Source organism: Coccidioides immitis (assembly GCF_000149335.2).
Source record: "Coccidioides immitis RS genomic scaffold supercont3.3, whole genome shotgun sequence".
Taxonomy (NCBI): domain Eukaryota; kingdom Fungi; phylum Ascomycota; class Eurotiomycetes; order Onygenales; family Onygenaceae; genus Coccidioides; species Coccidioides immitis.
The window spans coordinates 3,803,406-3,828,368 of record NW_004504308.1 but is presented as its reverse complement, the minus strand read 5'-3'; the positions used below and the strand labels follow the sequence as shown (position 1 = coordinate 3,828,368).

Sequence of the window (24,963 nt, the reverse complement as noted above, 5' to 3'; positions counted from 1 at the left end):
GTATCATGTGTCATCCACAGAAACCCAGCAGCGAAGCTGATCGGCTGGGAAATCATGCGAAAATTCACGATGCATTTAAGAATATGGACAAGACATTATGGGGAATTCCTAGATGGATATGGAAATTGAAACTGTAACTAGCCCATGCTAGCTTTGACACTGAAAAATTAGCCATTATTCAAATTTAATAGAAGCAACTTTTCTTGTTCTGCATTCTCTCTTCTCTGGCCTCTCATTTATGGGGAGTAACATTGAAATCGGGATGTGCTCCGAACGGACGGCTCCCGTTGTTAGTTAACTAACCCCTTTGGGACAGCTGCCTCCCTCTCCCAGGAAAAAAAAAAAAAAAAAAAAAAAAGGTCCCATTCGCGACGTCACTTGGTTCAACAGAGATTCCGAGCTGGTAAAAGGGTCCAGGAATGCCACTCTCTCTGCCTCGAGTCTTCGCTAGTACAGCCCGGCTAGTCCAGGCCTCACGTCGCACTTCTTCTCCTCGTTCCGTTCTACAGACGCCACGGAAAACACCGCTGTTGTCATCCATCCGCCCCTATTCCGCCCCTGCCCCTCACCCCAAGCCCAACGCGCAACACCAGCAAAAGTCCGAATTCAAGATCTTCCCTATAGTCGTCCTTCTATTACTCAGCTCGGGGTCATACGTGCTCCTAGTGAGATCGCGCAGACCTAAGGATGTCGAGCCAAACTGAAAACTCTACGGCCTCCGAGCCCGTAGTCACTCTTGCTCCCGCTCCCGCTCCGTTGACCGTCGCGCCCGAACTAACCCCTCCATTAACTTCGAACAACACCACTCCTAGATTCTCAGAAAAAGACGTGTCGGTGATATTCGTCCTCGGCGGTCCCGGCAGTGGAAAAGGAACCCAGTCCGCCAACCTCGTCCGGGAATATGGGTTCTCCCACCTATCGGCGGGCGATCTCCTGCGCGCAGAGCAAAACCGTGAAGAGAGCCAATACGGCGAACTGATCCGGAACTATATTCGTGAGGGTCTCATCGTGCCCATGGAAATCACCGTCGCTCTACTTTCCAACGCAATGGCCGACATTCTCGCGGAGAAAAAGGCGCAGAACCAGCTTATTCCCGGCATACCATCACGGTTCCTGATCGATGGGTTCCCGCGCAAAATGGACCAGGCGATCTTTTTCGAAGAGACTGTAGTCCCATCAATGGCTACTTTGTTTCTCTCGTGCCCGGAAGAAATCATGCTCAACCGCCTGCTGAAGCGCGGGGAAACAAGTGGTCGTTCAGACGATAACATCGACTCGATCCGTAAGCGCTTCCGGGTCTTTGTGGACCAGAGCATGCCTGTGGTCGATCATTATACGAAAGAGGGCAAGGTCATGAGTGTTTCCTCTGTTGGATCTGTAGATGAGGTGTACAGCGGGATCAAGAGGGAGATTGAAGCGCGGGGGATCCGGCCTGTGCAAGAGAATTAGGACTCGGCTGTGGCTATACTTCACTCTTCACTCGCATTTGGCTTCTCTTGGTAGATATAGATCTTCCCTGGCAGCTGCATTCCAGGCCTAATATTGTGATTGCTATTTGACAGGGCACCTATAAACTTCATGGTTGTTGGCGTTAATTTTACTCCCTGGTTACAGCAAATTTTGCGCGTACTCTTATTACTCTCCAATTCAACTGCATGCCTTTGGGCGCGGTCTTTTTCCCACCCCCAGGCCGAGAACCCCAGACATGATTATACAGAAATGAAGGTAGAATTTTCTCACGGGTGCACAAATGTTGCTCAAATTGACCATCTTTATTTCTTTAAACCCATAAAGTATGTATCATACGCAACATGAAAAAGGCCATGCAGAACACCATGCTCAAAAGGGTGACGTAAAAAGGTTTGATGTCGACATGGTGGAGGGAATAAAGGAAGTTGTTGTCTTGTCCACCCCTCAATATCTTGCCGCCTTGCAATACGTTCTCCTTTTTTCCGTTTTTTTGGTAGCCAGCGATGGACATATCCAAATCCTGCCATTTTCTCGCCATCAATAATATCCACCGCATCTCGCATTTGGGATAAGGGGTTCGAGCGGATCATATCACAGGGATAGGGCGAAAGACGGCTTTCAAACGATACGGAAGAATTGAGGGGTGCTGGCGCGGCGCGGGGGGTGAGGGCGTTTATCGGTACTATCAGGGGAATTCGGTCAACATCTTCAACCATTTCCAACAGGGTAATTAAAACGGCGTTGAGAGCCAAGGAGGTGTAATCCTATATACCTTCACGAAACCGATATCTTGCGACTTCTCTCTGAAGCACTACAACTCAAAATGTCAGTATCTCTTTCCTCGTATAAATGTAAAAACAGAGGATATTCGCTTCATACCTGACGGCAGACAAGCAGACCGTACTTGCGGATCAAACCAGCCTTGTGGGCGCAAACACGGCTACATTAAACACCCCCATTAGCCTTCTGTACCCATTTCTTCATCCAGCCTTCAATTCCGCTTGCTCCTCCGAAAACCGACGGTTTACACAAATTTGCAAACAGCAGCTTCACTCCTCATCTTCCAAACAATTCGTTCCCAAAATCAACACAGAGAAAGGTGGGTAGGTATATTGCATACCACTGACGGCTGCCCTTGCCGTAGTTTCTTGGCCGGCTGTAAAACACGGACTCGTGAGTCATCTTGAAGAGATTCGGATTGTCTTTTTCCTTCCTCGGGGAAAAAAGGCTAAGGCGGTCGCAAGAAACGGGGGGGTTTGGTTGTCGCGTCTGAGGTCGTTCGCTGGCGATACGGAGAGCGAGGAGAATTGTCGCTGTGAGCTTCGGCTTGGTTTCGCTGCGCTTGTGTGGTGGTATATTAGGTAAGCATATGGATTCGTTAGCGAGAGCCTTACCGCTTTGGAACTAGCGCTGAAGTCTGGGGTGCGAAAGACACAGCGCTTTACCAATATGGGTTGTGGTAGGGTTGAGCCCTAGATCAGATAAGATAATCGTACCAGCGAATATCTTCCGCATGTATCCTTGAGGCTGCAGTCAAGAGGTTGCACGGCGCTCATGCTGCCAGGGCCATTGCATAATGTATTCGTGTTCACGTTCTTATCTATCTCGTCGCATCCGGGAAAGAAATTACTAAAATGGGGAAGACATAAAGCATAGCAGAGACGTAACCAGCGAGAAAATAAAATAAAAACGAAAGTCGGAACACAAGAACGCCAGTGATATCGCCATCCCTTTTTAGTCGCCGCCAACTAAATCAACCTCCCGAGGTCCCTGGTGACCACCACCTCCCCGTCTTCTTTCCCCTGCACCTCCCCGAGCACCGCCTTCCCGGCCAGACTCGGCGGCGGCGTTCGCTGCCGCAATACCCTCCCGAACAAACTTCTCCTTTTCTGAATGAATGACACCAAGCACATTCTCCAAACTTCTTCGCCAGACCATCAATCGTCCCTGAACCTCAGCCCACTGCCTTTCACCGAAGACACGGTATGTCGCTCTGTGAACGAGGAATTCGCCTTTCAGCTGACTCAACTTGCCCTCCACAAGGCCGGCACGGATCGTGTCAATGACCCATTTCTCAACATCCTCACGTGGAATTCGGAGAGCGTTAGAAATCGAGTCATACGGTAATGAGCGAGAAGGAGTCGATGCAGCCAGACTAGCAAGCGTAAGAACTCGCATCTTGTTCTGCAAAATCTCAGCAGACTCCGCAAGGTTGTGCATAGACGAGAGAGGTGTAGATTTGATAAACTCTTCGTAAGCGTCGAGCGTATCAGAAGCGAATATCTCGAGGAGTTCGAACAAAGAAGGCTCCGCCGATCGTAGGTTCTGGATAGCATCGCTTGAAGTCAAAGGAGTAAAGTCGAACACAAACGGATAAGTGAGAGCCGAGATCAAGGCCCGCACAGCCAATTCACGGGCTTCGTTCGACGACGCCTCCGAAGGTGGGATGGCCTGTAATGCTAGGATAACATGGTTGTACGACATCTCCTCATCACCGGCCTTCTTTGCCGCATCTGCAACAGCCAAATGCAACTTTTCCACATCTTCTTCATCAAGGTTCCACGTCGCAATCCAACTGGAGAGCTGGTTCTTAAGTTGAGTCTTAAGAGCCTCGAACGCCATGACAGAGGAGGTGGTGCGGATAACGGCCAAAATGGCAAGGAAGACATGATATCTGCTGTTATCGGAGGGTGCAAGGGTATTAAAGATGGTGCTGAGGATGGAGAGGGCAATAGACGGTCCATGCTGAGGGGACGAGGGGAATGGTTTGGCGAGAAAAGCGCAAATTCGAGGCAAGAACATGCCCGGGTTGGAGGACTGGCGGACAAGGTGAATGACGAGGTTATATGCGGCGGTAATTTCTGTGCAAAAAAGCCAGAGAGCAGCTAAGTCAGCCATGGACTACAACCGGGATGAAACAACGGGGAACATTTGTATATAGATATATAAAGCGGATAACCGCAATGAATTCTTAAATTTGGAGTTCATGAACCCACCTTTCTCAGGCGCCGCATTCAGCGCTGCAGATGCGACAACCAACTTCTTCAACACCTCATCTCTTTCCTTTAAGATCTGCTGTTGCTGGGCTGGCTTGGGCTCCTCCTCCGACTGCTCCTGTTCGCGTAACTTGTCGAGTGCGGGCGCGATTTCCGCGTGGACAGAGCCCTCGGTTTGAGTTTTGCGGATGGTGTCGACATAGTGAGCCAACTCCTCCGCAAGCTCAGAGAAGGTACCCTCAATGAGGAGGGTATTTGTGGGGGCCGCCATAGCTCTCTCTGTAGTTAGACCGGGAGGGAGAGAGGAGCGAAGAAATGGATCAAGAGAGGGAGGTCGTGCTGAAGACTGCCTTGGCTCTCGTGAATGCAAGTCTCAATTGTCTGAATGGGTGAAATTTCTTGTGTGGATGGAAGTCTTGGCAAAGTCAGTCCGGCCACCAAAATATTTGGATTCTCTCAACCAACACAATAGCACTCCGGCGACCTACACTTTGCTACATTATCCTAAGGAAGAACTTTGACGGGTTCGGTGCCGGATCTCCTAATCAGACATTCGATCTTATTTATTTATTAATTTTTTCCCCCCCAAAAGCGGGACCCGAAAATCGGATTATTTCTTCCATGGACGTGCGAGACACTATTATTCGTAACCGATACATCATAATTCCATGCAAACGCTAAAAAACATGAAATAAGCATGGGAAGAACACAAATGAAGTACTGTATGGGGAATTAAGCTGATCGTCGGAACAGAGCTGCAGCCTATATTACATGCAGAACCTCAGCAGAGTATGTTGCAGCACCCTATTGCAGGACCAGCAACAAAGGAGCGTCCGAATAGCTGGACATGGAGTGCACAAAGCGAGAACATCTTTAAACAAGGAAGCCGAAAGCTCCAGCGAAAAGGCAGGTCAACATTCCGAGTGAATAATCCTGAGCCACGTGAAGAGCAGGAGCAGCATTGGAGGTCGCTGCGGGGCCACCAGCTGAAGTAGCAGCCTCAGCGTCAGACTGAGTTGCGGTTGCGGTTGCGCTGGAAAGAGTGGTCGATGTGGAACCCGAACCACTAGCTTCGAGCGAGCCGCACAATTTCCGCTGCCGCTGGCACTCCCTTTGGCCTTCGAGGTCATTTGGATGGTTGTCGATGCATTGACCAAAGTTTGCTAGGCAAACAAAGTACGGAAGAGTGTTTTTATAGTCCTCGACCTTGGGAACCGTTCCGTCGCCGCAAACACATTCAAAAGTCAATTTACTCTATTCAGCGAATGGCAAAGGACACTATCAGCAACATGTTTTGAGGATTGTGTTTTTGCGCTGCTACACGCCAGGGTCAACAGTTGGGATCATGGACTCACCGCGTCGCATCTGTTGACTTTGGCAAAACCATCGCAAAGCTTTGGGCAGGTGCTCGATTGGGCATCGCACCAACTAGCTGCACGATTTGTATTAGCATGCATGTTGCAACGGGTAGAAACTCGCGGAAATGAGCCTTTTTCACCCACCTTTCACGCTGGCTTCAACAGCTGAAGGATCGAAGCCGGCAGGGGGTGTATAGGACGACTGAGCGGAAACCGCAGCAGCGAGGAAAGAGACAGCAATCCAGAGAGTAGAGGGCAGCATCTTCTTGGACAGTGATTAAAGGAGTTGGAGTTGCAAATTTCTAGAAGTAGTGCGGGATAGCAAAGAAAATATAGCTTTGAGTTTTAAAAAGAAACTCGCTCAGTTCAGAAAAGAAAGTGTGACAAGCTCAACTAGCAGCAAGCTATTTTAGCTATGTGACACAATTGCAATTTCACCTCACAGTGAAGGGAGAAAGAATGGTAGAAGCAAGAGGGCGAGAGGATGAGGAGTGGGGAGGGAAGTCAGATTAATGTTGTGTTTCCCAGCAACGAGAACGCAACCAGAGAAGGGACCGGGAGATCTGGGTCTGGTGAGCTCGGTAGTTCGCTCGAATCCACTCCAAGCAGCGACCTCTTGGCTAGTTAAACAAGCAGTTCCCCCGGCGGCGAGTGACGGTGGACAGCAGCAGCCACCAGCACCACCGTCTGGCAGGCCCAGCCTTTTCCTAAATTACAGTGCCGGGAAAAGGGAATTCGGAAAATGGCACAGGTGAGAAGCCACTGTTCCAATTGCATGCTTTAGTCCGAGGAACGCATTTCCCTTCCAATTCCCTGCTGTTGCACATGACTTTATTGACTTGCCCAGTCCTTAGCTGGTCGCCCGCCACCGCAACTGTAAATTAGGTTGACTTCGCTCGAGATAAACTCCCACCAACCATCGCAGCCTGGATGAGGCACAGACAGAGGTGGATTACAGAGGTGCTCTGGAGATAGTGTATATTCCGTACATGTGTAACTATGGGGTATAGAGTACAGGGTTCATAAAAATATACAGATTAAAAAAAAGAAGGAAAAATACTGATTTGGACTTCAACATCTGGATCCATGGAAAGGAAGGCCTGCTTTGACAGGGTTCTTCTGCTTCACAACATTTTATGAGGACCCCACAGGCAGTGTTTTGAGTTCGTTAACTTAGCAGAGGTGCAGAGATTTGCGCAAGTTTTGTCTCGAGATAAGAAAAGAACAGAACAGACTTCTGCACAGACACGTGGGATCTCCAACCTTCTCCTTCAAACAGTGTCATTCTCAGGCCCTGTTATATTTTACCAGGATGCAACTCAGCTGGGGCGAGTGACCAAAAAAAAACATAGATCAGCTATTTATATGCACTTTAATGCTCCTCAACCTATCTCTGCACGGAAAGCCAACACAAGAAATAAGCAACTCCCGCAGGATAGCTCCAGTATCATCACATTCACAGCCTGAGCTCATTTATGGGACATGATATATAGTAATGAACTGCAAACTACAGAGTAGCCCACAGGTAGCTTATTCTTCCGGTCGCATCGAGGATTCTATGGCGGCTAAACTGCCGGGTAGGCGATGAATTACCACGCTGCCTAAAGCCTGTTATTTGCGCCTTTTTCCACAAGGATGTTATGATGTCTCAGGGTTCTAATGTCCTTTACGAGTGAAGACAATGCGATCGGAGAGAGTGGCTACATCTTCTGACACCGAGGCTAGCCATCATTATATTCCGGCGCTGACAAAACCCTCTCGCGCTCAGGATCTCATACTCCGTACATCGCCTGCCAACTCATCGCCAGGAACACGTGGAATGAGAATGGACACTGAGAGCATGCCGTGTCCTTAGGGACTCACCGTAGTATGCCGCTTTTAAGGACTGGTGAACCGGCCATGCAGGCGACTTTCATGCCTTGGAGGCAACTCGCGGGTAATAATATCTGTATTCTGTCTGGAGGACTCCGTACGGAGTACGGAGTCCAGAGTCCAGGGATCGAAAATATGACGTGATTGGTCAATCAAAAACTCGATAGTGAGAGGCCTGGCCGCTGGTGTCAATGAAGCTTGATTTGCCGATCGTCGATCGACAAGTCAACAATCCGGACAGGGGGATGATCAATGCTGCGCAGATAAGGACGATTGGTCGCGCATAAAAATTTCGATCGATTTTCTTTTCTTTTTATCTTATTCTCCTTCATCTTTCAGAACGATCTGCTCTTGCCGGGAGAACCACCCAATCATTAAATTTATAGATACAATTTGGTGAAATTACTCCATACTCTGTTCCCTTACCGTCTCTTGGCCACAGACTATTGGGGGAGGGCCGGGGTTTCTCCCTAACCCCACGCCATCAGCTCGCTGAGAAATAACTCCAGACTGAAAACACCTCAGTGAAACTCTTATCACGAATAAATGGCGGCATGTGTGCCGGACGAGCGCTCTGTCGCAAACTCCCCGCATCGTGAAGCCCCCTTGTCCAAGGAGATCAGAACGCCAAAGGGGCATGTCTGGATTGATGCGCCCTAGGTACTTCGATTTCGTTGATGAGTGAATTGTTTCATCTTCTAACGGCCGAGGTCGTCTTCACTAGGCGTCTGGGCTTGTATTCTGCAACATCGTTGCATCCCGGAGATTGACCAACCGATGAAGTCGAAATTGGCTTCAGGGGTCTCAGGAGTATCCAGACTTCCTGTAACTTTCTGCGACGCTGTCTGTCACAGGCTCACGAGAGATCATAGCACATTTACGCTGTATTTACAGCACATACTCCAGACAGTACAGACCAAATCGAAAAAGGGCATTTTTACCAATATTCCAAGGCTCTCTTTAAGAGGGAGTGACTTTTTCATCATTCAGTCCTCCAGGAGACGGAATATTACAGTGCAGACTGATCGAATCACCACAGTAGTTCCGGTCATTTTACTATGTTATCAAGACGCATCAGGGCCCTGGCTCTGCTCCAGACAGCGATGCCTCGTGGAGTCTTTTAATTTTTTTATGCTCTATTCCTCCTCAGTCACGTACCCGCTCGAGCGCCGCTCCAACTCTTCCTTCATTGATTCTTTCTTCTCTGACCATTCATGCTTCCATTCCTGAGTGACGTCGACTCCATTAATCTTCACCACAACTGTCTCCTCCGACATCGCATCAACTAAGAGTACAGGTTCCCTCGTCCGGATCCAATCATGGAACTCCACAAATTCGTAAAATTTCCTCTTCGGGCAGAGGCCCATCTCCCTTCGCAAAACCGCCATTTTGAGGTCTCGGTGCCAGTCGGGGCGACCTTCATACGCGGGGCCGATGAGCCACGCCGTGGTCTTTGGTGAATTAAAGTATGACATATGCCTGTCATACAGGTATCGCATCTCGTCTATCACGTCGTGTAGGCGACGGGCGTGTGGGTTCTCTGGGATATTTGCGAGAATCACAGCGTTTTCCGCAAGGACCAGTATGACCGTGCTTTTGTCGAGATGGTCCACGCCTATTAAAGGTGTCTTTGAAAAGGGCGAGAACTTGAGTGCATAGTCGGCCGACACCGAAACCATCCGGTGGTCATGCCAGACATGGGACCGTTCATGGTTTCCAATTTCACAGGGAGTCTGGGTTGATTTGTCAAAAGCGGCGGTATCTTTGCTTTGAGGCGATAGCTCAGTTTGGGTAGATTTGTCTGCGAACTCTTGTCCAGTCATTTTATCTGCAAGGCGCGGGGCCATTTCCTTCTTGCTACATATAGCTGTCCTAAAAGCATTCCAAGTTAAAATTTCGTCCCAGAGTAGAACAGCAAAAGGAACGGGGCATCCATCGAAGACCCTGTAGCGGCCACAGAAACAAAGCGGCGTCCAGCATCAAAACAAGATCATGAATTGGTGACAGAAAAAAACCTAAGAGACAGCGAGTTGGTCAAGGACTCAAATACAGACGGCCTTTGCCCGGTTCTGTTTCCACGTTCAATGCAGGTCAAGAGCCACGCCTGCCAACGTCGGAGCATGTCTTACACTCAAAGCAATGACCATCAGAAATACGAGGAAGGCGGCCTCGCGCTTTGCTAGACAGCAGAAACGGCATCCATCATGAGGCTTCTTTTCCCTTAGCTTGCACAGTTATTCGTCCCGTCCTGGGCAACCAAGAAGCCCGAACAGTGACCTTCCGTTAGGCTAGCATGAAGGTAACCCGGAAGACTGAGTGGGTGCGCAGAACGACTTGGAGGCAAGCTTGGTGCGATTTAAGCCCATCTTTCAGTTACTTCACAATAACCAGGACAGTTTGCATAGTGACCACCGTCTCCCATCCGTAACGACGGCTACAGGAAGTCTGTCTCCGCAGGTTTGTCTGGCACTGTCTGTTCTAATTTCGCCTGTTATCAATCTTATCGCGATGAGTCAGCAGCCTTGGCGCGCTTGTGCCGAGGTAACCGACCCCAGCCCAAGTTTAGATCCGGCGGGAATTTCTTCTCCTATCAATAACATTTGACAACAGCCAGGGATTGGAAGGGTCCTTTTGCCCAAAAGTCGTTGCTTTGCACACCCGGGATTTACTGGGCCTTTTATACTCTGACCTTGCCATCCCCTGAGGTTGTGGATCACTGAAACTTTCCCCCCAAGTCGAGCTCTCCGCAGAAGCATTTCCTTTGAACAATGGCGCAAGACACCAATTCCTCCACAGACAAAGAAATACCATTCACAATCCCTCCCGCCACCTTAGCTGTCTTTCAATCGAGCCCATGGACGGCCTCCCTGATCTCCAAATCCGACTACAGACCCATCGAGACCTCTGCGCGGGTTAAGAAACCTCTCGGTGAAGATGCCTTCTTCGCAGAAACAATAGCCACGCCGACTACGATTCCACATTGTCTCAGTCTCCAGCGACGTAACCCCTCTCCACCACCGTCAGAGGCCCCTTTCCTGCCTCCTCCGCCAGCGAAATGGCCCAAGATAGCCACTCCGCCCGATTTGATCACCCTCTGGGATTTCGGCAACCCAGGGATCAGTGGACACCCTAATACGGCGCACGGGGGTGTCCTTTCGACATTAATTGATGAAATGATGTCCGTCGCTATTGCAATGCATATTCCGGGGTATACCTTCAATGAAGCTACTGAACGCGGAAGGATATACACACTACAATTGGACGTGCGATTCAGAAATCCCGTTTACGTCCCCGGACTGGCGGTTCTGAAGGTGTGGTGTATTGCAAAGGTTGGAAGGAAATTCTGGTTGAGGGCGCAGATCCTTCAGGAGGAGGGACTAGGCGAACAGAACGGTGGTGCCCAACCGCTGGAGTGGGCTAAAAAGAAAGTGGTTTGCGTAGAAGCGATGGGATTCTTCGTGCAGACGACGAACGAGAAGTTATAGCCGCACCTGTCTCATTCATATTATAGCTCGATATCGGGGTATCCTTTTAAAGATAGATGAACTCTTTAGATATACGAGAGAGATACCATAGAGATATTAAAGAAATAGATATCTTTAATTCTGACGGAGTCTATGTACGGGACTAGAAGCCTTAACTCTATCGATTATATACCAAGCTGAAGCAAAAAGGGGCTCACATAGCACATGCAATCAACGAGATTCGGCTGCCTTATAGCTTATTCGGCTTCGCGTTTCCATTCCCATTACTTCCTCTTTCGCTGGTATTTCTCTCTGCACCAACAACCAACGCAACGTGATTGCTCAGCGCAACAATATCACCCGCCTGGTCCAGAACCACAATATCCAAATCCATCCTCCCATTCTCCAACATCTTCGTGTGCACTCTGGAGTACAACCACTCCACCCCTTCTTTTGGCAATCTCTTCTTGAACTCCACATTCAACAACACAGTCGGATACCAGTACTTCCGCAGCTCATCCTTCTCCTCGCGCTGTCCCGCCCCCTTCCATGGCTTCGTATCAAACGTCTCCAACATCATCGGAAACATATCCACCAGGAAACCCAGCGTCTCATCCGTCCACCTCGACACCTGACCATACGGCTTAAACCGCACCCACTGCTCGACAAACCCACGCCGCACCTTCTCCAGCTCCCTAGGCGTGTATATCTCGATCTGTCTCGATGCCGTTCTCAGCGACGTAAACGGCACTTCGAAGCGCGACCAGGTCCCATCCTTCCCGTCCCTGACCAATCGCGCCAGATCCACCGGCGTGGAACCATCACCTCCGGGCGCAGGCGCGGGGGCCAGGTTGAATCCCGTGACCATGCTGGGTCCGTCCTCGGTGTCGAAGTTGGACACCGTGATGTAGCCCGCTACCTCCTCGCGGACGCCGCCGTTGCGGTCGTTCTGCGAGAGGGTGATGTGTAGAGTCGACGTGCGCGCGCCTAGTTTTGTGTCTGTGACGCTGAATGTTGCGGGTCCGGTTTCCGTGCGTCGGAGGAAGGTGAGGTGCATGGTGATCGGGTCGGCGCGGCCGTTGTGCATGGTCGGATGGGTCTGGCGCATGTGTGTGCGGGCGACGTTGAAGAAAGCAGATGCTACGTAACCTCCATTGGGAACTATCGCGTATTGAATCAGCTCAGGGCTTCCCTAAGACGAACGATTAAAAGAAAAGGAGAAAAGTGGGCTATATCGACATACCGGTTCCAATGCACCACTCCTTCCGAAGATTGGCGGCGTAGGTGTGCGACGAAAGCGGCTGGACGGCAATCGCCTCGCCAAAGCTGCGCGCCGGCCCAAGGGCCATCTTCTGTGCCATTTGTTCTTTTTCCGCCTTCTTTACTTTCCCTTTCTCGAAAGCAATCTTGACAATCCCACACAGACTGCGTACGCTTTTCGGTCCAGATTCAGAACAAGCAGCAGGAGCAATTCGACCTCGATCTATGGGGAAATCTAAGTTTAGAAGATCCCAGACAAAAAAAGGGTGCAAGGATTGACAATCCAAACAATATGAGAGAAAGAAGTAAACGACAAAGAATAGCTCACTAGCCCGGCATCAACCCGCATGTAATCGCGGCCCGCCAGCTTTCTCGGCACGGGGAGATGTCCCTGGCGCAAGGTTGAGTTTCCGCTGCACCTTGGAAGTCAAAACTACCTCGGCTGAAGCCGACGCCCCCTAGTTAGTCGGCGATTTGTTGACTAAGCCGATCCCTGCAAACAGCACAAACGTTTAAGGAGGCAACCAAAACGCCGAAAAGAAAGGGTGTTATCATTTAGCCGTTCCATTCTAGTAGTTATGTACAAGTCCAAAAGCTACCTGATACATCCCGTCCAACCTTCCCTACGCTCTGCTCTGTGCAGACACAAAAGTCCGACCCCCACGCTGGGGGGGAGAGAATAAAAAGGAGAAGAAAAAAGGTAAAACGATGCAAGATGGGAGTGGTCATGCCAGTCAAGAATCCAGAAGTCGCTCGCCAAGATAGCATTTCTTACAGTACACTTTTTCTTAAAAAAAAAAAAGAATGCGCCGAAAACAAAAAAAAAAAAATTGAAAAATACATATGTATAAATAGAAAAAACTTCCTTTTATCCGAAATAGGAATATTGTGTCGTCATGCATGGCGGGTTAGATTTTATAAGGGATCTCCCGTTCAGCCAGGTATTCGTTTGGTTCAACATCATGCGAAATCGCAGCGAGCTTTCCAAGGCAGGACAGGACTCCTACACGAACGTTAGCTTTTTATTTGGAAGATCATGCACTTTCTAGCTTAAGACGACTTACCCGTGACCCCTTGCGCCAAAGTAGCCTTTGCCTCCGTATTTGCCGAACCAAGGGTGACAGTCTCGATGTTCTCAATCAACTTCTTCTCTTCTAGTTTATTGGCCCAGCGGAAGACCACCTCATCTTCGCGGCCGTCGCCCGCCACGAACAGGAAATCCGGCTTGGCGGCACTGTCCTTGTCCTTCTCGGCCCGGGCCAGGATGTGCCTCAGCACAAGATCCGCCGCCGTGGCTTTGTTGGGGCTGATCGGCTCGGTTATCACCGCGCCATCGACGGCGACAGCGCGAATTCGGTGCTGCTGGCACGTGTCGTTGATGTGGTTCGCGCAATCCGACGCATGCCGTCCCGCCGTCTGAGGATCCTCGGCGTTATCGTAGTGGAAAACGAGAGAAGAGTGACGCTCTTCGACCCAGCTACCCTCAGTGCGTACGTGGAAGTAGTTGATCATATCAGCCAAGCTGTCCTTCCATTCCCGGGTCTCTTCATCGTCGATGAGTTTGATCCACTCCTCTCGGTGTGCTTCTCGAACGAAGCATCCGTTTTCGGCTATGAGGCCCAGACCGGGGACCTGGCGGAACAGCCGCTCCATCTCTTCCGGCATCCTGGAGCTCATCACGTAGATTGTATTCTTGGGATCCTCCAGCAGGTCATTAAGCGTGTCGATGGCTCGTTTCGGGGTTGTCAGAACGATGCTGGTAGGCGAACCCCACGAAGCGAGAGTCCCTTCGTAGTCGACGATGAACAGCCGACGAGACGATGCTCTGTATAACTTCATTAGGTTATTGACGGACAGTCGTGGGATCGACACGTTATCACGACAGGCCTGTTCGCTAAACGCTCTATCCAGGGCTTCGATGTAGTTTTTGACCCATTTGTCCGTGGTATGGGCATTGACCTGGTCGTTAAGCCTAGTCCACTGCTGCTCTCGTTCTTCAGGGGGCATCTCCAGAGCAGTGTTGAGCGCATCGGCGCATTGCTGGTAGTTCCACGGATTCACGAGTAAAGGATGCCCTTCAAAGACAGAGGCGCTCCCCGTGAATTCGCTGAGAATCAAGGGGCCATGCTTGTTGTTGGTATACTTCCCATCCTGGCAGTGGATGTACTCGTGGCTTGTCAGATTCATGCCCTCGCGCAGGCTTGTCACCATGAAGACGTCCGCCACCGAGATCAAGGCGAGGTACTGAGGGAAAAGGAGATCTTGGTTCAGGAAAACCAGGGGCTGGTGGGCAAGACTCGAGTGAAGCGAGTTGACCCGGGTTGCTATGTCTGAAATCGTCGCATCGAGTTCTGAATGCTCCGCACTTGAGGATGCAACCTGGATTAAAACCACCTTATTGTCGTGTCTTGTCAGCACATACGATTCTCTACCTTCTCGGTTTAGCAAGTGTGCTTTAGGATGTCATAAACTTACACTGTCTCTCCATTTGGGGTACTTGTTCAGGAAGAGTTCATAGGCAAGAAGCTTCTGTCTGACGCCACGGATATTGTCCAGCTTGTCTCGCGCGACCACGAGACGCTTCCCCTGGTATCTGTCTCTTATGGTACGCATCCAATTCTCAACGTCGGTGCCCTTGCGTCTCAGGTCCAGCGAAGGGGGATCGATTCCAATCGGGAACGTGCCAACATTGACAAAACGATCCTCCAGCTGGACGCCCTCGTTGGTGGCTTCGACCGTCAGGATCCTGCTACAGGTCTGAAGGAAATGATGACAGTACTCCTGGGTCTGGAAGCCAACCAGGTTAGCACCGAGGATGCCGTACAGCAGCTCCTTGCGGACAGAAAGACACCTGAACACCTCGGAGGAAGGAAAAGCGGTATGGAGGAAGAAGCCGATCTTGGCATCGGGCAATTGCTTGCGGATCATGGACGGGACGAGGAGTAGGTGGTAGTCATGGACCCAGATGATGTCACCACGCTTCCAGTTGCGCACGATCCTGTCGGCAAAGGCCTGATTGACGGCCTTGTAGTAGACCCAGGAATGGTCCTCGTAGGCTTTGCTCTTTGGGTTGTCTGGGATCTGGGTAGTGGAACACGGGCCAGAGGATCGTCTTGCAGAAGTGAAGGTAGTGGCCATCGAAATCGGAGTCGTTCGCGAAGACGGTCAGGCAGGCATAGTCAACGTCCAGTTTCTCGGCGATGGTGTCCTTGACGTGGTCTTCGAGGGCGTCGGTGGGCATGCCCAGGGTGCCAACCCACAATTTGTCCTGCGGGGCCTCGAGGTTGGCGGAGCGGATGGCGTTGAAGAGGCCGCCGTTGCCTTGCTCGGAGGGTTCTATGGTCCATGCGGCGTCCGAGAATGCTTTTTCCGGCGGAGAAGATTCGGGACGTTCCTCGAGCTTGACCGGGGTGGAAGCCCGTTTGACGAGTTTCGGTGCCGGGCCGGCGATGCTGTTGTGCTGGAGAATTGAGGAGGAGGGAGACTGGCTGGGGCGGGGTCTGGGCTGGTTGAAGACGCCGGTCGCGCCCCAGAGGGGAGCATGGGGGTCGCTGGGGGTGAGCGGCTGCTGCCTGCCGTCCTCGGTCCTCCGCAGCAGGTCCAGCGGGGTGAACTTGTCTGGTGTTGGGGCGAAAAGGCGCGCATGGTCCTTGAGGAGGTGTTTTGGTGCCGTGGTGGAGGTGGGAGAGGACGAGGAGGACGAGGAAGTAGGCCTCTTGGGGAAGAGGGTGTTGTGGGCTCTCCGGTTGAAGTCGGAGCTCTCACGGCGGTGGTGTCTCCTCCGAGGGCTGGACGGGCGTCTCTGGGAGGTTCCTTCGGGGAGGATGAAGTTCACGGTGTTCGGAAGGAAGCTACATCGCGACAGAGAAAGAAACAAACAACGCGTGAGAAAGAGCTGGCATAAGATGATAAAACTCAATGCTTGGGGGGCGCGGGGGGAACGGCAGAGGGAGGGGGGAGAAGAAGGCGGGACAATTGAACTTCGGTCCAATTGGAAGGGAGTGAACTTACAGAGAGACGATGAAGATAGTCATTGTGGAAGACGCTTTTTTTTCGGCGGATGTAACGATCGATCAAGAGCGGGCCATGACAGCGACTGAGGATGGGGGTGTGTGGGATGCGGAAAAAGAAGAGGTAACGGGGGAGAGGGATGCGGAATCTGGTGGGTGGTGGAAAGCTAGAAGAAAGCTTGGAAAAGGCTTGTTACAAGCACATGGCTGGCGGGCGCTGGGCCGGGGACGTGGTGGGAGAGGCGCGAGGATGAAACCGGGAACGACTCTTACTATGTTAGGTTAAATAAGGTGGGCAGACGGCGAGGGAAAATTCGAGACGAGCGGACAAAACAAGTAAAATTCAATTCAGATGCAAATCAACGTGATGATGACGACGACGAAGATTCATGATGTAGTTAAGGCGGATTGATTGCGGATGAATTTGCATTTGATCCAACTAGTTAAACTACCCAGTTTATCCAAAATGTAACTAAACAAGCCAACGACTGGGGGGGTTTGCTGGCTTGGCTTGCAGTGCATCTCGAGCTGAGCAGTCCATTGACAATGGCTAACAAGGGTGGATGCTTTTGTTATTTTTTTTATTTTTTATTTCTCCCCCTTTCTTGCGACGGCCTCTGCTCAACCAAGCAGATATAAAACACACACAACAAGCGCATCAGAGTGTCCAACGAAGCAAGGCGATGCGATAGCCGCAAGCTGGTTACGTCATGCATGGGCGGGCCGGGGATGATGAGCACCAACGGCGGCGGGCAGACCGGGCAGCAGCGGGGGCACGATGGCCTCTTTTCCACGGTCTTGGGTGGTCCCTGTAGGTCACGGCGATGGAGAATATGTATGCCAGAAACAGGCTGCCTGGTTGAATCTGCCCGCCTCTAAACAGGGCTGGGGGCGTTGCAAGACGGGCGCGATGGCGAGGAGACAAATGACATGCCGATGCAGCTCTTGGCGGAGTCTAGACTGCAGGAAGTCATCATCTTCTTGTTTTCTTGTTTTCCTCCGTCTTCTCTGTCTTCTTCATAGGTTGTATTGCGGAAACTAATAGAGTTCCCTGTTGGTTTTTTTTTTTTTTTTCTTCACTCAGTTCCACTAGCTAATCAAAGCAGTGACAAGACAGAGGTACAAAAGAAAGAGAAAAAGAGAGACAAAAAGAGATATCAAAAGTGAAAAGTGAAAGAGTGTGACTTGTAATGTAATTGTGTGTAATGGAACATGTATGTATTGTCATGTACGGAGTACTCCATACGGAGTATTGTGTATTCTGTATTGCGCCGGTAACTGGATGACGTAATTTCAATGTCCAGCCAATCACAGAAGGAGATTGCCGCGGTTTACCTAATCCCGACAGCCGCCGTGATGACTAATAGAGAGCGGAAAAAGCGACCGAGAGATGGAGAGAGAGCGAAAGAGAAAAGAGATATGAGATAAAAGAGAGAGACGGGAATGACCGGAAAGAAGGGAACGGGAATGCGACGAAGCAACAAGATGTGATACCATGCCTCTCCAGTTCACCGCAGCCCCCTCCTCCCGCATCAGAAAGCCCCCGTCCCGCTCCCGATCCACCGCGTCCTCCCCCTTCGCCCGTCTCCGCCGCGCCAAGCCGAATCGTCGCCTGCAGCGGGACAGCGGGAAGGAGGATGAAAGGGAGGATCGGGATGGCAGCGGCACTGCCTATTCGCCCGATCGGCTACCGGACTTGGGGCCCTCCAACCACCTCGCCGAGACCTCTCTCGTCACCACCGTCGTCCAGGCCATCCAGCATGTCCAGAACACCATCTTCACCGACATGCCCGCCTCGCGCCCCGGCATGAACAGCACCCGCATCGCCCACGTCTTGAACTTCCGCCGATCCTTGCCGCCAGTCGTCTCCGTCGCCCACGTCCATGTCCTCCTCCACCCTCCCACCGCCGTCGAGAGGGAGATCGCCCACCTCGTCCACACCGCCCGTCTACGCCGCCTCTTCATCCCCGGCCGTGGCACCGCCCTGGCCGGCCTGGGCGACTGCCTGGTGCTCGTCGAGGACTGGGAGTTCCTCGTCCGCTCCAGCCCCTCCCTCGACGACTCGCTCAAGGGTGAGCAACCTACCACATCACCTCTTTTCCGCCTACCATCACTGACTCCCGCATGTCTTATTCTCTTAGATAAGTTCATACAGCTCATCCGCTCAAACACACAAACCTCCGCCGTCTCCGCCGCCCATTTCACCCCAGACGAAACCTCCGCCCTGGTCAGGGCCGGCTTTCTCGTCTCCCCATCCTCCCTCGCCAAGATCACTTCGTCCTCGATCAACCCCGCTGTGGCCCTCGCGTCCCCCACGGACGATGCAGCTGTCCAGCTGGCTCCGCAGGCCGACAACCAGTCGTCGTGGAGCAGTCGCTCCTTTCGCGACTCAACGATGGTCCTGTCCCTGCCCAACCTTGGCCCTTACCTGCGCCTCGTCAGCGCGGCACGCTCCCAGATGCTCTCCTTACTCGAGAAGTCCAAGTACAAAGAGGCGCCGCTGTCCCTCCTCAGGGATCGCTGGGACGGTGCCGTCGAGTCCCAGGCCCCATACGCCGTCGCGAAGCGTGCCAGGGGAGAGTCAAGCGGCGTCCTGCCGGGGCGCACGAAGAAGTGGAAAGAGCTCTACGGCATGAATTTTAGATGGGCCCTGGAGGAAGCCATTGGCGCTGGCTTGATCGAGATATTCGATACCGGCTGCGTCGGACCTGGTGTTCGACGGCTGTAGAACACTTCCACAAGTCCTACGACCTGAAACTCTATGATACAAAAAGGGTTGACTAATTAATTACCCGACGTCGGCAGTCGTCTAGCCAACACTGTTCACACTCCTGCAGGAGGGTCTTTTTCTTTTTTTTTCTTTTTTTGTTTTTTTTTTTAGTTGTCCTTTCCATGAATGCTGTAATAGCTAGATGTAAATTAGCTACAATTATAGAGGAACAATACTCTGTTACGGAGTACAACAAACTTGAATGGCGATTGATGCTAGATAACTAATTAGACAGCTTATTCATGTATTCTGTAGATATCCACCTAATTTGCGCTTGCTACGCGCCCTGGCAGGGTTTTAAGTTCTTCATCCAAGCTGCAGCCCAGTAAATGTTTCAGCCAGCTACATAAACATAACCGTTCGCATGGATCTGACATGGTTAGCTCACACCACATCATCTATTCAATGATATCCACAGAAGATACTGTCTATTTCCTAGCCATTCCCCCCAGCGGATGCACACTGGTCAATCCTACTCCTCAATGCTCTCCCATGTTGTTACACATGGGTAACTCCTAGCAAGCCCGCCGCAATCTCTAACTACTCCTTGTTACATTGATTTCAGGGAAACACCCTATCAGAGCTTTCCAATAGTTGCATGCTTTAATTCCAATATAACATGATCACATATAATACTCTGTATCCCATCCATTCTTCACTTTTAAAGCTCTCACAGCCATGAACATCGCAGAGATTGTCGCCATGCATGGCACAAATTCGGACCACCAGGCTCCGCACTCTGCCCAAGGTCCAATCCCCAGAGATACCTTTCCCATCTTCCACCCCTATCCCCTTTCACTCATTGACATCCCCTGGCACCCCCATCACAGCGCCGGCGGGGGCAGCGGCTCCTCCGCCGCCGCCGCCGCCTCCAACCAGCACCAGCACCCTGATCTCGCTCTCTTCCTCAGATACGTCCTCGACCAGGGCCGGGAATGGATGACCGCCCGCATGCCCTGGGCCCGCTCCGGCGACAAGAGTGCTCCTGCGCGCCCGTCCAAGGCCAGGGTGCAGGTCTGCAGCTACGTCTCGCGGTATCTGCCGTACAAGGAGAGCGCCGAGAACCGGGGGCCGAGCGTGGACCACTGGTTCGGCCGGCGGAGCGTGCATGAGGATGTTGCGCGGAGGGGGAGCGCGACTCTTGCGGAGCTACGCGGATTGTTGAAGGATGATCATGCTGAGAATGAGGTGCGATATAACCCCGGGGTGGTAGGGGTGGAGCGGGTGACAGCGTATGATCTGTCGAAAGTGGACGTTGGAGGTGGATGGAAAGATGTCACGGCGTGCGGTGAGTCCTGCAATGTCTCTGTGGGTTTATTCATATGAAATCTCGAGGGAGTTGGCGTGTCTTTTGCATCTTTTTCCAGCACAGAATCACTAATAATAAAAAAAAAAAAAAATCACTTGCTTTGGTTCCCAATTGACATATTTTTTTTCCTAGTCAACACAATCACCCACAAGTACCCAATGTGCACAACACGCTGCTACGCAGTGCTTGAAATAACCGCCACACTCCCAACACCGTCGTCTCCAACCCCATCCCCGCCGGTCCCTGAAGAAACTCACCGAATCCCAGAAGCCCCCGCCAGCAGCACCAAAGACCCAGGCTTCATAACCATCCAGATACCCCTCGACCCTTCCGAACTCCCCGAATCCGAGCGCCCACCCCGCAAAAACTGCATCTTCGCCAACTACATCTCCATCGAGATGGTGCAACCGCTTCTCGCCCGTTTATCAGAAGACGCAGTTAAATCAGCTGCGGGGCTTGCTGATGGCGGTGGAGGTGGAGGTGGCAGTGGAGCATCGAACCCTCTCCAGCAGATAGAATGGACGATGGCCACCTCGGCGCATGCGGGCGGCTGGATCCCAGAGGCCGTGCAGCGGAGCTGGTCGCTGGGCGGCGTGCCGAAGCAGATTGTCAAAGATGTAGGATTCGTAATGGGTTATCTTGCAAAGCGACGGGAAGAGGGAGAGAGAGGGGGGTTGACGGGAAACAAAATAAGCAGATCTAGGGATGGGTAATGATATAAAACGGTAACAAGTCACGAAGGAAGAAAGGAGAAGTAAGCTAAAGAAAGCTTTTCGCACGTCTGCTGCCATAATTTTTTTTTCTTCTTTGGCGGGATACCTAAGTACATACATACATACCTACAAGAGCAAGCATAATAAGTAACCAGCCCTCCTCCGGTTCCGTTCAACTCGGCGCCAGTTTTGACCAACCGCCCACCCGCCTTGGAAAAAGAAATTGAATAACAACTTCAGGCGAAACCAAACATGGACCGTTATAAAAAAGTAGTAAAGAGGGGAAAAAAAAAAAAAAAATAATAATAATGGGAGACGGTGATGATAAGCTCAAATGCAAAGGTGAAAGTGGAGAGAAGCTGCAAGCTGGGATATTGTAGAATGACACACGCGATCCGCCGCCTCCAACGGGAACAACGTAGGAGGGGGAAAACAGATGATAAAGATACAGACGTCAGCACATGCAAAAGGACAAAAGAAACGAAAATCATGTTGGAAAGAGAAAGCCGGTATTGCAGATATATCATATACATGAATAAGGCCCCTAAAAGATAGCGGGAAAAGGTAGCGGGAAATGACGCAGAAAAGAACCTTAGGTTGTCAAAGCGGGGCGAGAAAATATAAAGAAATGACCAGCTGTAAGCAAAAAAGGATCCCGTCCAGCCTACCGATTTTTGTTAAAAAAAAAAAAAAAAAAGAAGGGGGATGCCAGGTCGGCCCTGTGTGAGTGTAGACACCTGGAGAGAGACGGAGAGACATGGAGCAAACCGGGCGTACGACGCGTCAAGGACATATTAAGCATTGAAGAGAAAAAGGAAAAAGAAAATGGGTATTTGGTCGAATTGCATAAAGATAGCTAGGAAACAATGTAGACCGATAAAATAGATTTGGATTAGAACGCAATTGATTTCCGTGCAATTGCTTTTTTTTTCTTTTTTTCAAAGATGCCCCCCGATGCCCTCCTCTCTCTCTCTCTCTCAATACAAGGTATTTTTGAGCACGACTTTGGATCGAATTGTCTCATTGCCATACTCGCAGATACGTGATAACGGTAGATCACACCCATGCAGCAGCGACCCGAGCTAAGCTTCAGGAGGGAGCCAGGGGACCGAATCGCCCCGGCGGTAACTGCGGCATAGTTAGGACCGATAAACTCTGCGCCTTATGATGTTCGCAATCCGTAGAGACTGCCGATGTTCGCGCCACGACTCTCGACAGCAGTGTCATAGGATCAGCAATATCCTTAGGCGGAAATGGGATAAAACAAGAGCTCGATGCGGCTGATGGAAAAACTCTCGCATTCGAATGTGGTGCAGTTATGCCCCGTTGGCGCCGGAAGCTGAAGTGTTCCCGCCGGTGCTGGCAAGCTGTTCCCGTAGGCGACCGACTTCCGCCTCTAAACCATTCATGCGTGTCTCCAGAGACCGCACGTAATCCCAAATCCGATCATTAACCGAAAGATTACTCACACCTGGAAGAGAAGACTGTCGCTGTTGTGAGAAGATATTAGTATTAATATTATTGCTGTCGGGATTATTCATGTCTGTCGTCGAAGTGGTATGGGGAGAACGGGCTTGCTGCATATGCGGGTCCGTGCGATTGTTAACGGAGTGTATGGAAGACACTGATCCCTGGGACTGGCTATGGAGGGTAAACCTCGAGTCGGGAGGATTTAGGCCGGGAGGAGGCGGAAGATGGGGCGTGCCGGGCTGTGGCGAAGGGAGGCTCAGCGGACCCGGTGCGGTCATCGAAGGCACCCCAAGAGAAGCTCCCGAGCCCTGACGGCTTCGGTTATATGGCGACTGACCTTGCTGGAATTGTGGCTTTAGATTGGGAGAGTGGCCTGGAGTGAGCTGCTGCTGTGGTTGCGATGGCGGAGGCAGTGTATTCGTTTCATGACCATGGCTGAGCTGATGCGGTGAAAGGGCGCTGGGAGATAATGGTTTTGGGCTTTCCGTCATGGTGGTCTGCACAAATATTGATGGAGAAGAGCCTTGATGGGCAGGGTTGAAGGAGGAAGATCCGCTGCTGCCGGGCGGGTAGGACGGTGATATCGGGGAAGGCGATGCGGAGCCTGCATGGCTGGCAACGGGGGGGAAAAGACCACCGGGCGAGCGATTGCCGCCTAATGGGGGATACGTGCTCGATTGATGAGACGTAAAAGAGACGTGGCGGCTCGCGGAGGTCTGTGAGTGTGGCTCGGGCGTAACGTTATCCTTCCTGATGCTGGGTATACTCAAACGTCTCTCTTCTTCTTCATCCATGCGCTCTGGCTCTGTATACATCAATCCTTCCATTGCGTCATCTGCCTGCACCACCCCTGAGGTACCACCCTGTTCAGGATATTCTTCCTCGACACCAAAACCACCCATGCTCGACCTCCTTCCCGCGCAGCCTCCCGAACCTTTGTTGTGTCTTGCTAGAGCATCTCCTCGAGCAAACCGTCTGCCACATTTGGGACATATGTGAGGACGTTCGCCGGTATGGAGCTTCGTGTGTCGTTTGAGGTCATGTAGGCGCCTGAAACGCGATTGACAGGTCTGGCAGACATAAGGTTTCTCCTGGCTGTGCGTGAGTAGATGGCTTTTTAGGTTATGGTGACGTGTAAATTCCGTAGAACAATAAGGGCAGCGATGCTTTTTGGCAGACGGAGAGCGTGGGCCTGCTTTGCTCAAGCCAGAATGCGGAAGACTCATTCCCCGGCGTGGGTCGTTGAGATTTGGACTTGGCATGGGTACAGGATAAGAAAAGGCTTTGCTGTTGCTATCTTCAAGCACAGATTCTTCCTCCCTACGGTGAGATCCTTCCTCCAGTGGATTATCCTCTTCAATCGGGCCTGGGCTCGCCACTGTCGCGCTATTCATCAGGGTACCCGGGTTATCTCCATTACCATAGGCGTCGGGCAGTGCAGTGGGGCTGGCGCGGTGTTGCGGTTGCTGTTTCTGCCGTTGTTCTGTACGCTCATCTTCTGTTGATCGATGAAGCGACTTGGACTCCGTGGGGTGAGACGCAGCTCCAGTCGGAGGGGCGTCGACGTTCTCCGATTCATCACGATTTGCCTCCATCACGGCGCCGAGAGCCTCGCGCGCGGTTTGTAGGGTACTGTGATGAGTGGTGTTCTTGGGCTGCTCCCCTTCTCCGCGCTGATCGGGATTACTCGCTGCAGACGTCAGATGCGGCGACAGATGCCTTGACCTTTCCATGAAGGACGAGGGAGACGCACGCAGACTGGCGTTGGCGACTGATGGTAGATTTGGATCTGTTATGACGTCGTCTGGCTTTGAGAAGATGGAGACGGGATGCGAGCGGGCCGAAGAAGGCGGCACGGAGTCTGGAACTTTGCGAAAAGTGGGAGATTCGGGACCCTGAGGAAAAGGGCCTTCCATAAAGATACCTTGTGAGCCGCCAGTTTCGTGGGATGAAAGGAAGTAGCGTCGTGGCCGAAGGATATCAACGGGCGAACTTCTAAAGATGTGGGACGAAGTCATGATTAGACCGATTCGCTACTCAAAAGGGGGTGGAAAGCAAGAGGAGGGAGAATGGAAGGCCAAAAAAAAAAACAAGGGAAATAGAAAACAGGAAATGGAAAAGGCAGATAAAAAAAAATAAATAAATAATATTACAGGTAGAGGTTGAGGAGACAAAACAAAGTAAGTTTGACAGGAATTAATTCTTCGCGGGGGGTTTCTGGAAATAGAACAGGAGATCGGGAGGATTCGTCTTTTGAGGCTCATGAATGGG

The 24,963-nt window shown here is 51.5% G+C and overlaps 11 protein-coding genes across 11 annotated transcripts; 4 read left to right on the top strand and 7 right to left on the bottom strand.

Moving 5' to 3' along the window:
• The first annotated feature begins 389 nt into the window (after positions 1-389).
• On the top strand, positions 390-1,682 carry CIMG_07499 (UMP-CMP kinase). Its single transcript, XM_001240335.2, has one exon. It carries the CDS (start codon positions 688-690, stop codon positions 1,447-1,449), a length of 762 nt encoding a protein of 253 aa, XP_001240336.1. The 5' UTR covers positions 390-687; the 3' UTR covers positions 1,450-1,682.
• A 74-nt stretch (positions 1,683-1,756) lies between these two features.
• Positions 1,757-2,778, bottom strand: CIMG_07500 (40S ribosomal protein S29). Its single transcript, XM_001240336.2, has 4 exons — positions 2,591-2,778; positions 2,350-2,410; positions 2,243-2,281; positions 1,757-2,152 (listed from the first exon to the last, which is right to left on the bottom strand). The coding sequence occupies exons 1-4, from the start codon at positions 2,650-2,652 to the stop codon at positions 2,144-2,146; spliced, it is 171 nt and encodes a 56-aa protein (XP_001240337.2). The 5' UTR covers positions 2,653-2,778; the 3' UTR covers positions 1,757-2,143.
• Positions 2,779-3,027: 249 nt separating this feature from the next.
• CIMG_07501 (eukaryotic translation initiation factor 3 subunit M) lies at positions 3,028-4,817 on the bottom strand. The gene is made up of 2 exons (XM_001240337.2): positions 4,467-4,817; positions 3,028-4,331 (listed from the first exon to the last, which is right to left on the bottom strand). Exons 1-2 carry the CDS (start codon positions 4,735-4,737, stop codon positions 3,205-3,207), a joined length of 1,398 nt encoding a protein of 465 aa, XP_001240338.1. The 5' UTR covers positions 4,738-4,817; the 3' UTR covers positions 3,028-3,204.
• A 186-nt stretch (positions 4,818-5,003) lies between these two features.
• On the bottom strand, positions 5,004-6,385 carry CIMG_07502 (uncharacterized protein). Its single transcript, XM_001240338.2, has 3 exons — positions 5,969-6,385; positions 5,822-5,898; positions 5,004-5,720 (listed from the first exon to the last, which is right to left on the bottom strand). Exons 1-3 carry the CDS (start codon positions 6,084-6,086, stop codon positions 5,340-5,342), a joined length of 576 nt encoding a protein of 191 aa, XP_001240339.1. The 5' UTR covers positions 6,087-6,385; the 3' UTR covers positions 5,004-5,339.
• A 2,233-nt stretch (positions 6,386-8,618) lies between these two features.
• Positions 8,619-10,112, bottom strand: CIMG_07504 (uncharacterized protein). Its single transcript, XM_001240340.2, has one exon. The coding sequence runs from the start codon at positions 9,541-9,543 to the stop codon at positions 8,833-8,835; it is 711 nt and encodes a 236-aa protein (XP_001240341.1). The 5' UTR covers positions 9,544-10,112; the 3' UTR covers positions 8,619-8,832.
• On the top strand, positions 10,003-11,314 carry CIMG_07505 (thioesterase). The gene is made up of 2 exons (XM_001240341.2): positions 10,003-10,153; positions 10,307-11,314. Exon 2 carries the CDS (start codon positions 10,465-10,467, stop codon positions 11,179-11,181), a length of 717 nt encoding a protein of 238 aa, XP_001240342.1. The 5' UTR covers positions 10,003-10,153; positions 10,307-10,464; the 3' UTR covers positions 11,182-11,314.
• A 10-nt stretch (positions 11,315-11,324) lies between these two features.
• Positions 11,325-12,762, bottom strand: CIMG_07506 (uncharacterized protein). Its single transcript, XM_001240342.2, has 2 exons — positions 12,404-12,762; positions 11,325-12,321 (listed from the first exon to the last, which is right to left on the bottom strand). The coding sequence occupies exons 1-2, from the start codon at positions 12,519-12,521 to the stop codon at positions 11,411-11,413; spliced, it is 1,029 nt and encodes a 342-aa protein (XP_001240343.2). The 5' UTR covers positions 12,522-12,762; the 3' UTR covers positions 11,325-11,410.
• Positions 12,763-12,966: 204 nt separating this feature from the next.
• On the bottom strand, positions 12,967-16,454 carry CIMG_07507 (trehalose-phosphatase; the record flags this gene model as incomplete). Its single annotated transcript, XM_001240343.2, has 5 exons — positions 12,967-13,423; positions 13,485-14,814; positions 14,896-15,501; positions 15,677-16,271; positions 16,432-16,454. The coding sequence occupies 5 exons, from the start codon at positions 16,452-16,454 to the stop codon at positions 13,329-13,331; spliced, it is 2,649 nt and encodes an 882-aa protein (XP_001240344.2). The 3' UTR covers positions 12,967-13,328.
• Positions 16,455-17,901: 1,447 nt separating this feature from the next.
• CIMG_07508 (uncharacterized protein) lies at positions 17,902-19,423 on the top strand. Its single transcript, XM_001240344.2, has 2 exons — positions 17,902-18,502; positions 18,572-19,423. The coding sequence occupies exons 1-2, from the start codon at positions 17,926-17,928 to the stop codon at positions 19,156-19,158; spliced, it is 1,164 nt and encodes a 387-aa protein (XP_001240345.1). The 5' UTR covers positions 17,902-17,925; the 3' UTR covers positions 19,159-19,423.
• Positions 19,424-19,624: 201 nt separating this feature from the next.
• Positions 19,625-21,383, top strand: CIMG_07509 (uncharacterized protein). The gene is made up of 2 exons (XM_001240345.2): positions 19,625-20,488; positions 20,642-21,383. Exons 1-2 carry the CDS (start codon positions 19,879-19,881, stop codon positions 21,220-21,222), a joined length of 1,191 nt encoding a protein of 396 aa, XP_001240346.2. The 5' UTR covers positions 19,625-19,878; the 3' UTR covers positions 21,223-21,383.
• Positions 21,384-21,797: 414 nt separating this feature from the next.
• On the bottom strand, positions 21,798-24,710 carry CIMG_07510 (C2H2 zinc finger protein; the record flags this gene model as incomplete). The annotated part of the gene is made up of 1 exon (XM_001240346.2): positions 21,798-24,710. The coding sequence occupies one exon, from the start codon at positions 24,708-24,710 to the stop codon at positions 22,539-22,541; it is 2,172 nt and encodes a 723-aa protein (XP_001240347.1). The 3' UTR covers positions 21,798-22,538.
• Positions 24,711-24,963: the final 253 nt, after the last annotated feature.

What these genes read in the sequence shown, in the direction of transcription:
- CIMG_07505 (XM_001240341.2), top strand. Translation starts at nt 10,465, where the DNA reads ATGGCGCAAGACACCAATTCCTCCACAGACAAAGAAATACCATTCACA.
- CIMG_07506 (XM_001240342.2), bottom strand. Translation starts at nt 12,521, where the DNA reads ATGGCACAGAAGATGGCCCTTGGGCCGGCGCGCAGCTTTGGCGAGGCG. An exon ending in GGAGTGGTGCATTGGAACCG is followed by an intron (nt 12,322 to 12,403) that starts GTATGTCGATAT and finishes AATACGCGATAG; the next exon opens with TTCCCAATGGAGGTTACGTA.
- CIMG_07501 (XM_001240337.2), bottom strand. Translation starts at nt 4,737, where the DNA reads ATGGCGGCCCCCACAAATACCCTCCTCATTGAGGGTACCTTCTCTGAG. An exon ending in GAATGCGGCGCCTGAGAAAG is followed by an intron (nt 4,332 to 4,466) that starts GTGGGTTCATGA and finishes TTTTTTGCACAG; the next exon opens with AAATTACCGCCGCATATAAC.
- CIMG_07508 (XM_001240344.2), top strand. Translation starts at nt 17,926, where the DNA reads ATGCCTCTCCAGTTCACCGCAGCCCCCTCCTCCCGCATCAGAAAGCCC. An exon ending in CCTCGACGACTCGCTCAAGG is followed by an intron (nt 18,503 to 18,571) that starts GTGAGCAACCTA and finishes TTATTCTCTTAG; the next exon opens with ATAAGTTCATACAGCTCATC.
- CIMG_07509 (XM_001240345.2), top strand. Translation starts at nt 19,879, where the DNA reads ATGAACATCGCAGAGATTGTCGCCATGCATGGCACAAATTCGGACCAC. An exon ending in GAAAGATGTCACGGCGTGCG is followed by an intron (nt 20,489 to 20,641) that starts GTGAGTCCTGCA and finishes TTTTTTTCCTAG; the next exon opens with TCAACACAATCACCCACAAG.
- CIMG_07502 (XM_001240338.2), bottom strand. Translation starts at nt 6,086, where the DNA reads ATGCTGCCCTCTACTCTCTGGATTGCTGTCTCTTTCCTCGCTGCTGCG. An exon ending in TGTTGAAGCCAGCGTGAAAG is followed by an intron (nt 5,899 to 5,968) that starts GTGGGTGAAAAA and finishes CAAATCGTGCAG; the next exon opens with CTAGTTGGTGCGATGCCCAA. An exon ending in AAGTCAACAGATGCGACGCG is followed by an intron (nt 5,721 to 5,821) that starts GTGAGTCCATGA and finishes TTCGCTGAATAG; the next exon opens with AGTAAATTGACTTTTGAATG.
- CIMG_07499 (XM_001240335.2), top strand. Translation starts at nt 688, where the DNA reads ATGTCGAGCCAAACTGAAAACTCTACGGCCTCCGAGCCCGTAGTCACT.
- CIMG_07504 (XM_001240340.2), bottom strand. Translation starts at nt 9,543, where the DNA reads ATGGCCCCGCGCCTTGCAGATAAAATGACTGGACAAGAGTTCGCAGAC.
- CIMG_07500 (XM_001240336.2), bottom strand. Translation starts at nt 2,652, where the DNA reads ATGACTCACGAGTCCGTGTTTTACAGCCGGCCAAGAAACTACGGCAAG. An exon ending in GGCAAGGGCAGCCGTCAGTG is followed by an intron (nt 2,411 to 2,590) that starts GTATGCAATATA and finishes TGTTTAATGTAG; the next exon opens with CCGTGTTTGCGCCCACAAGG. An exon ending in GTCTGCTTGTCTGCCGTCAG is followed by an intron (nt 2,282 to 2,349) that starts GTATGAAGCGAA and finishes TTTGAGTTGTAG; the next exon opens with TGCTTCAGAGAGAAGTCGCA.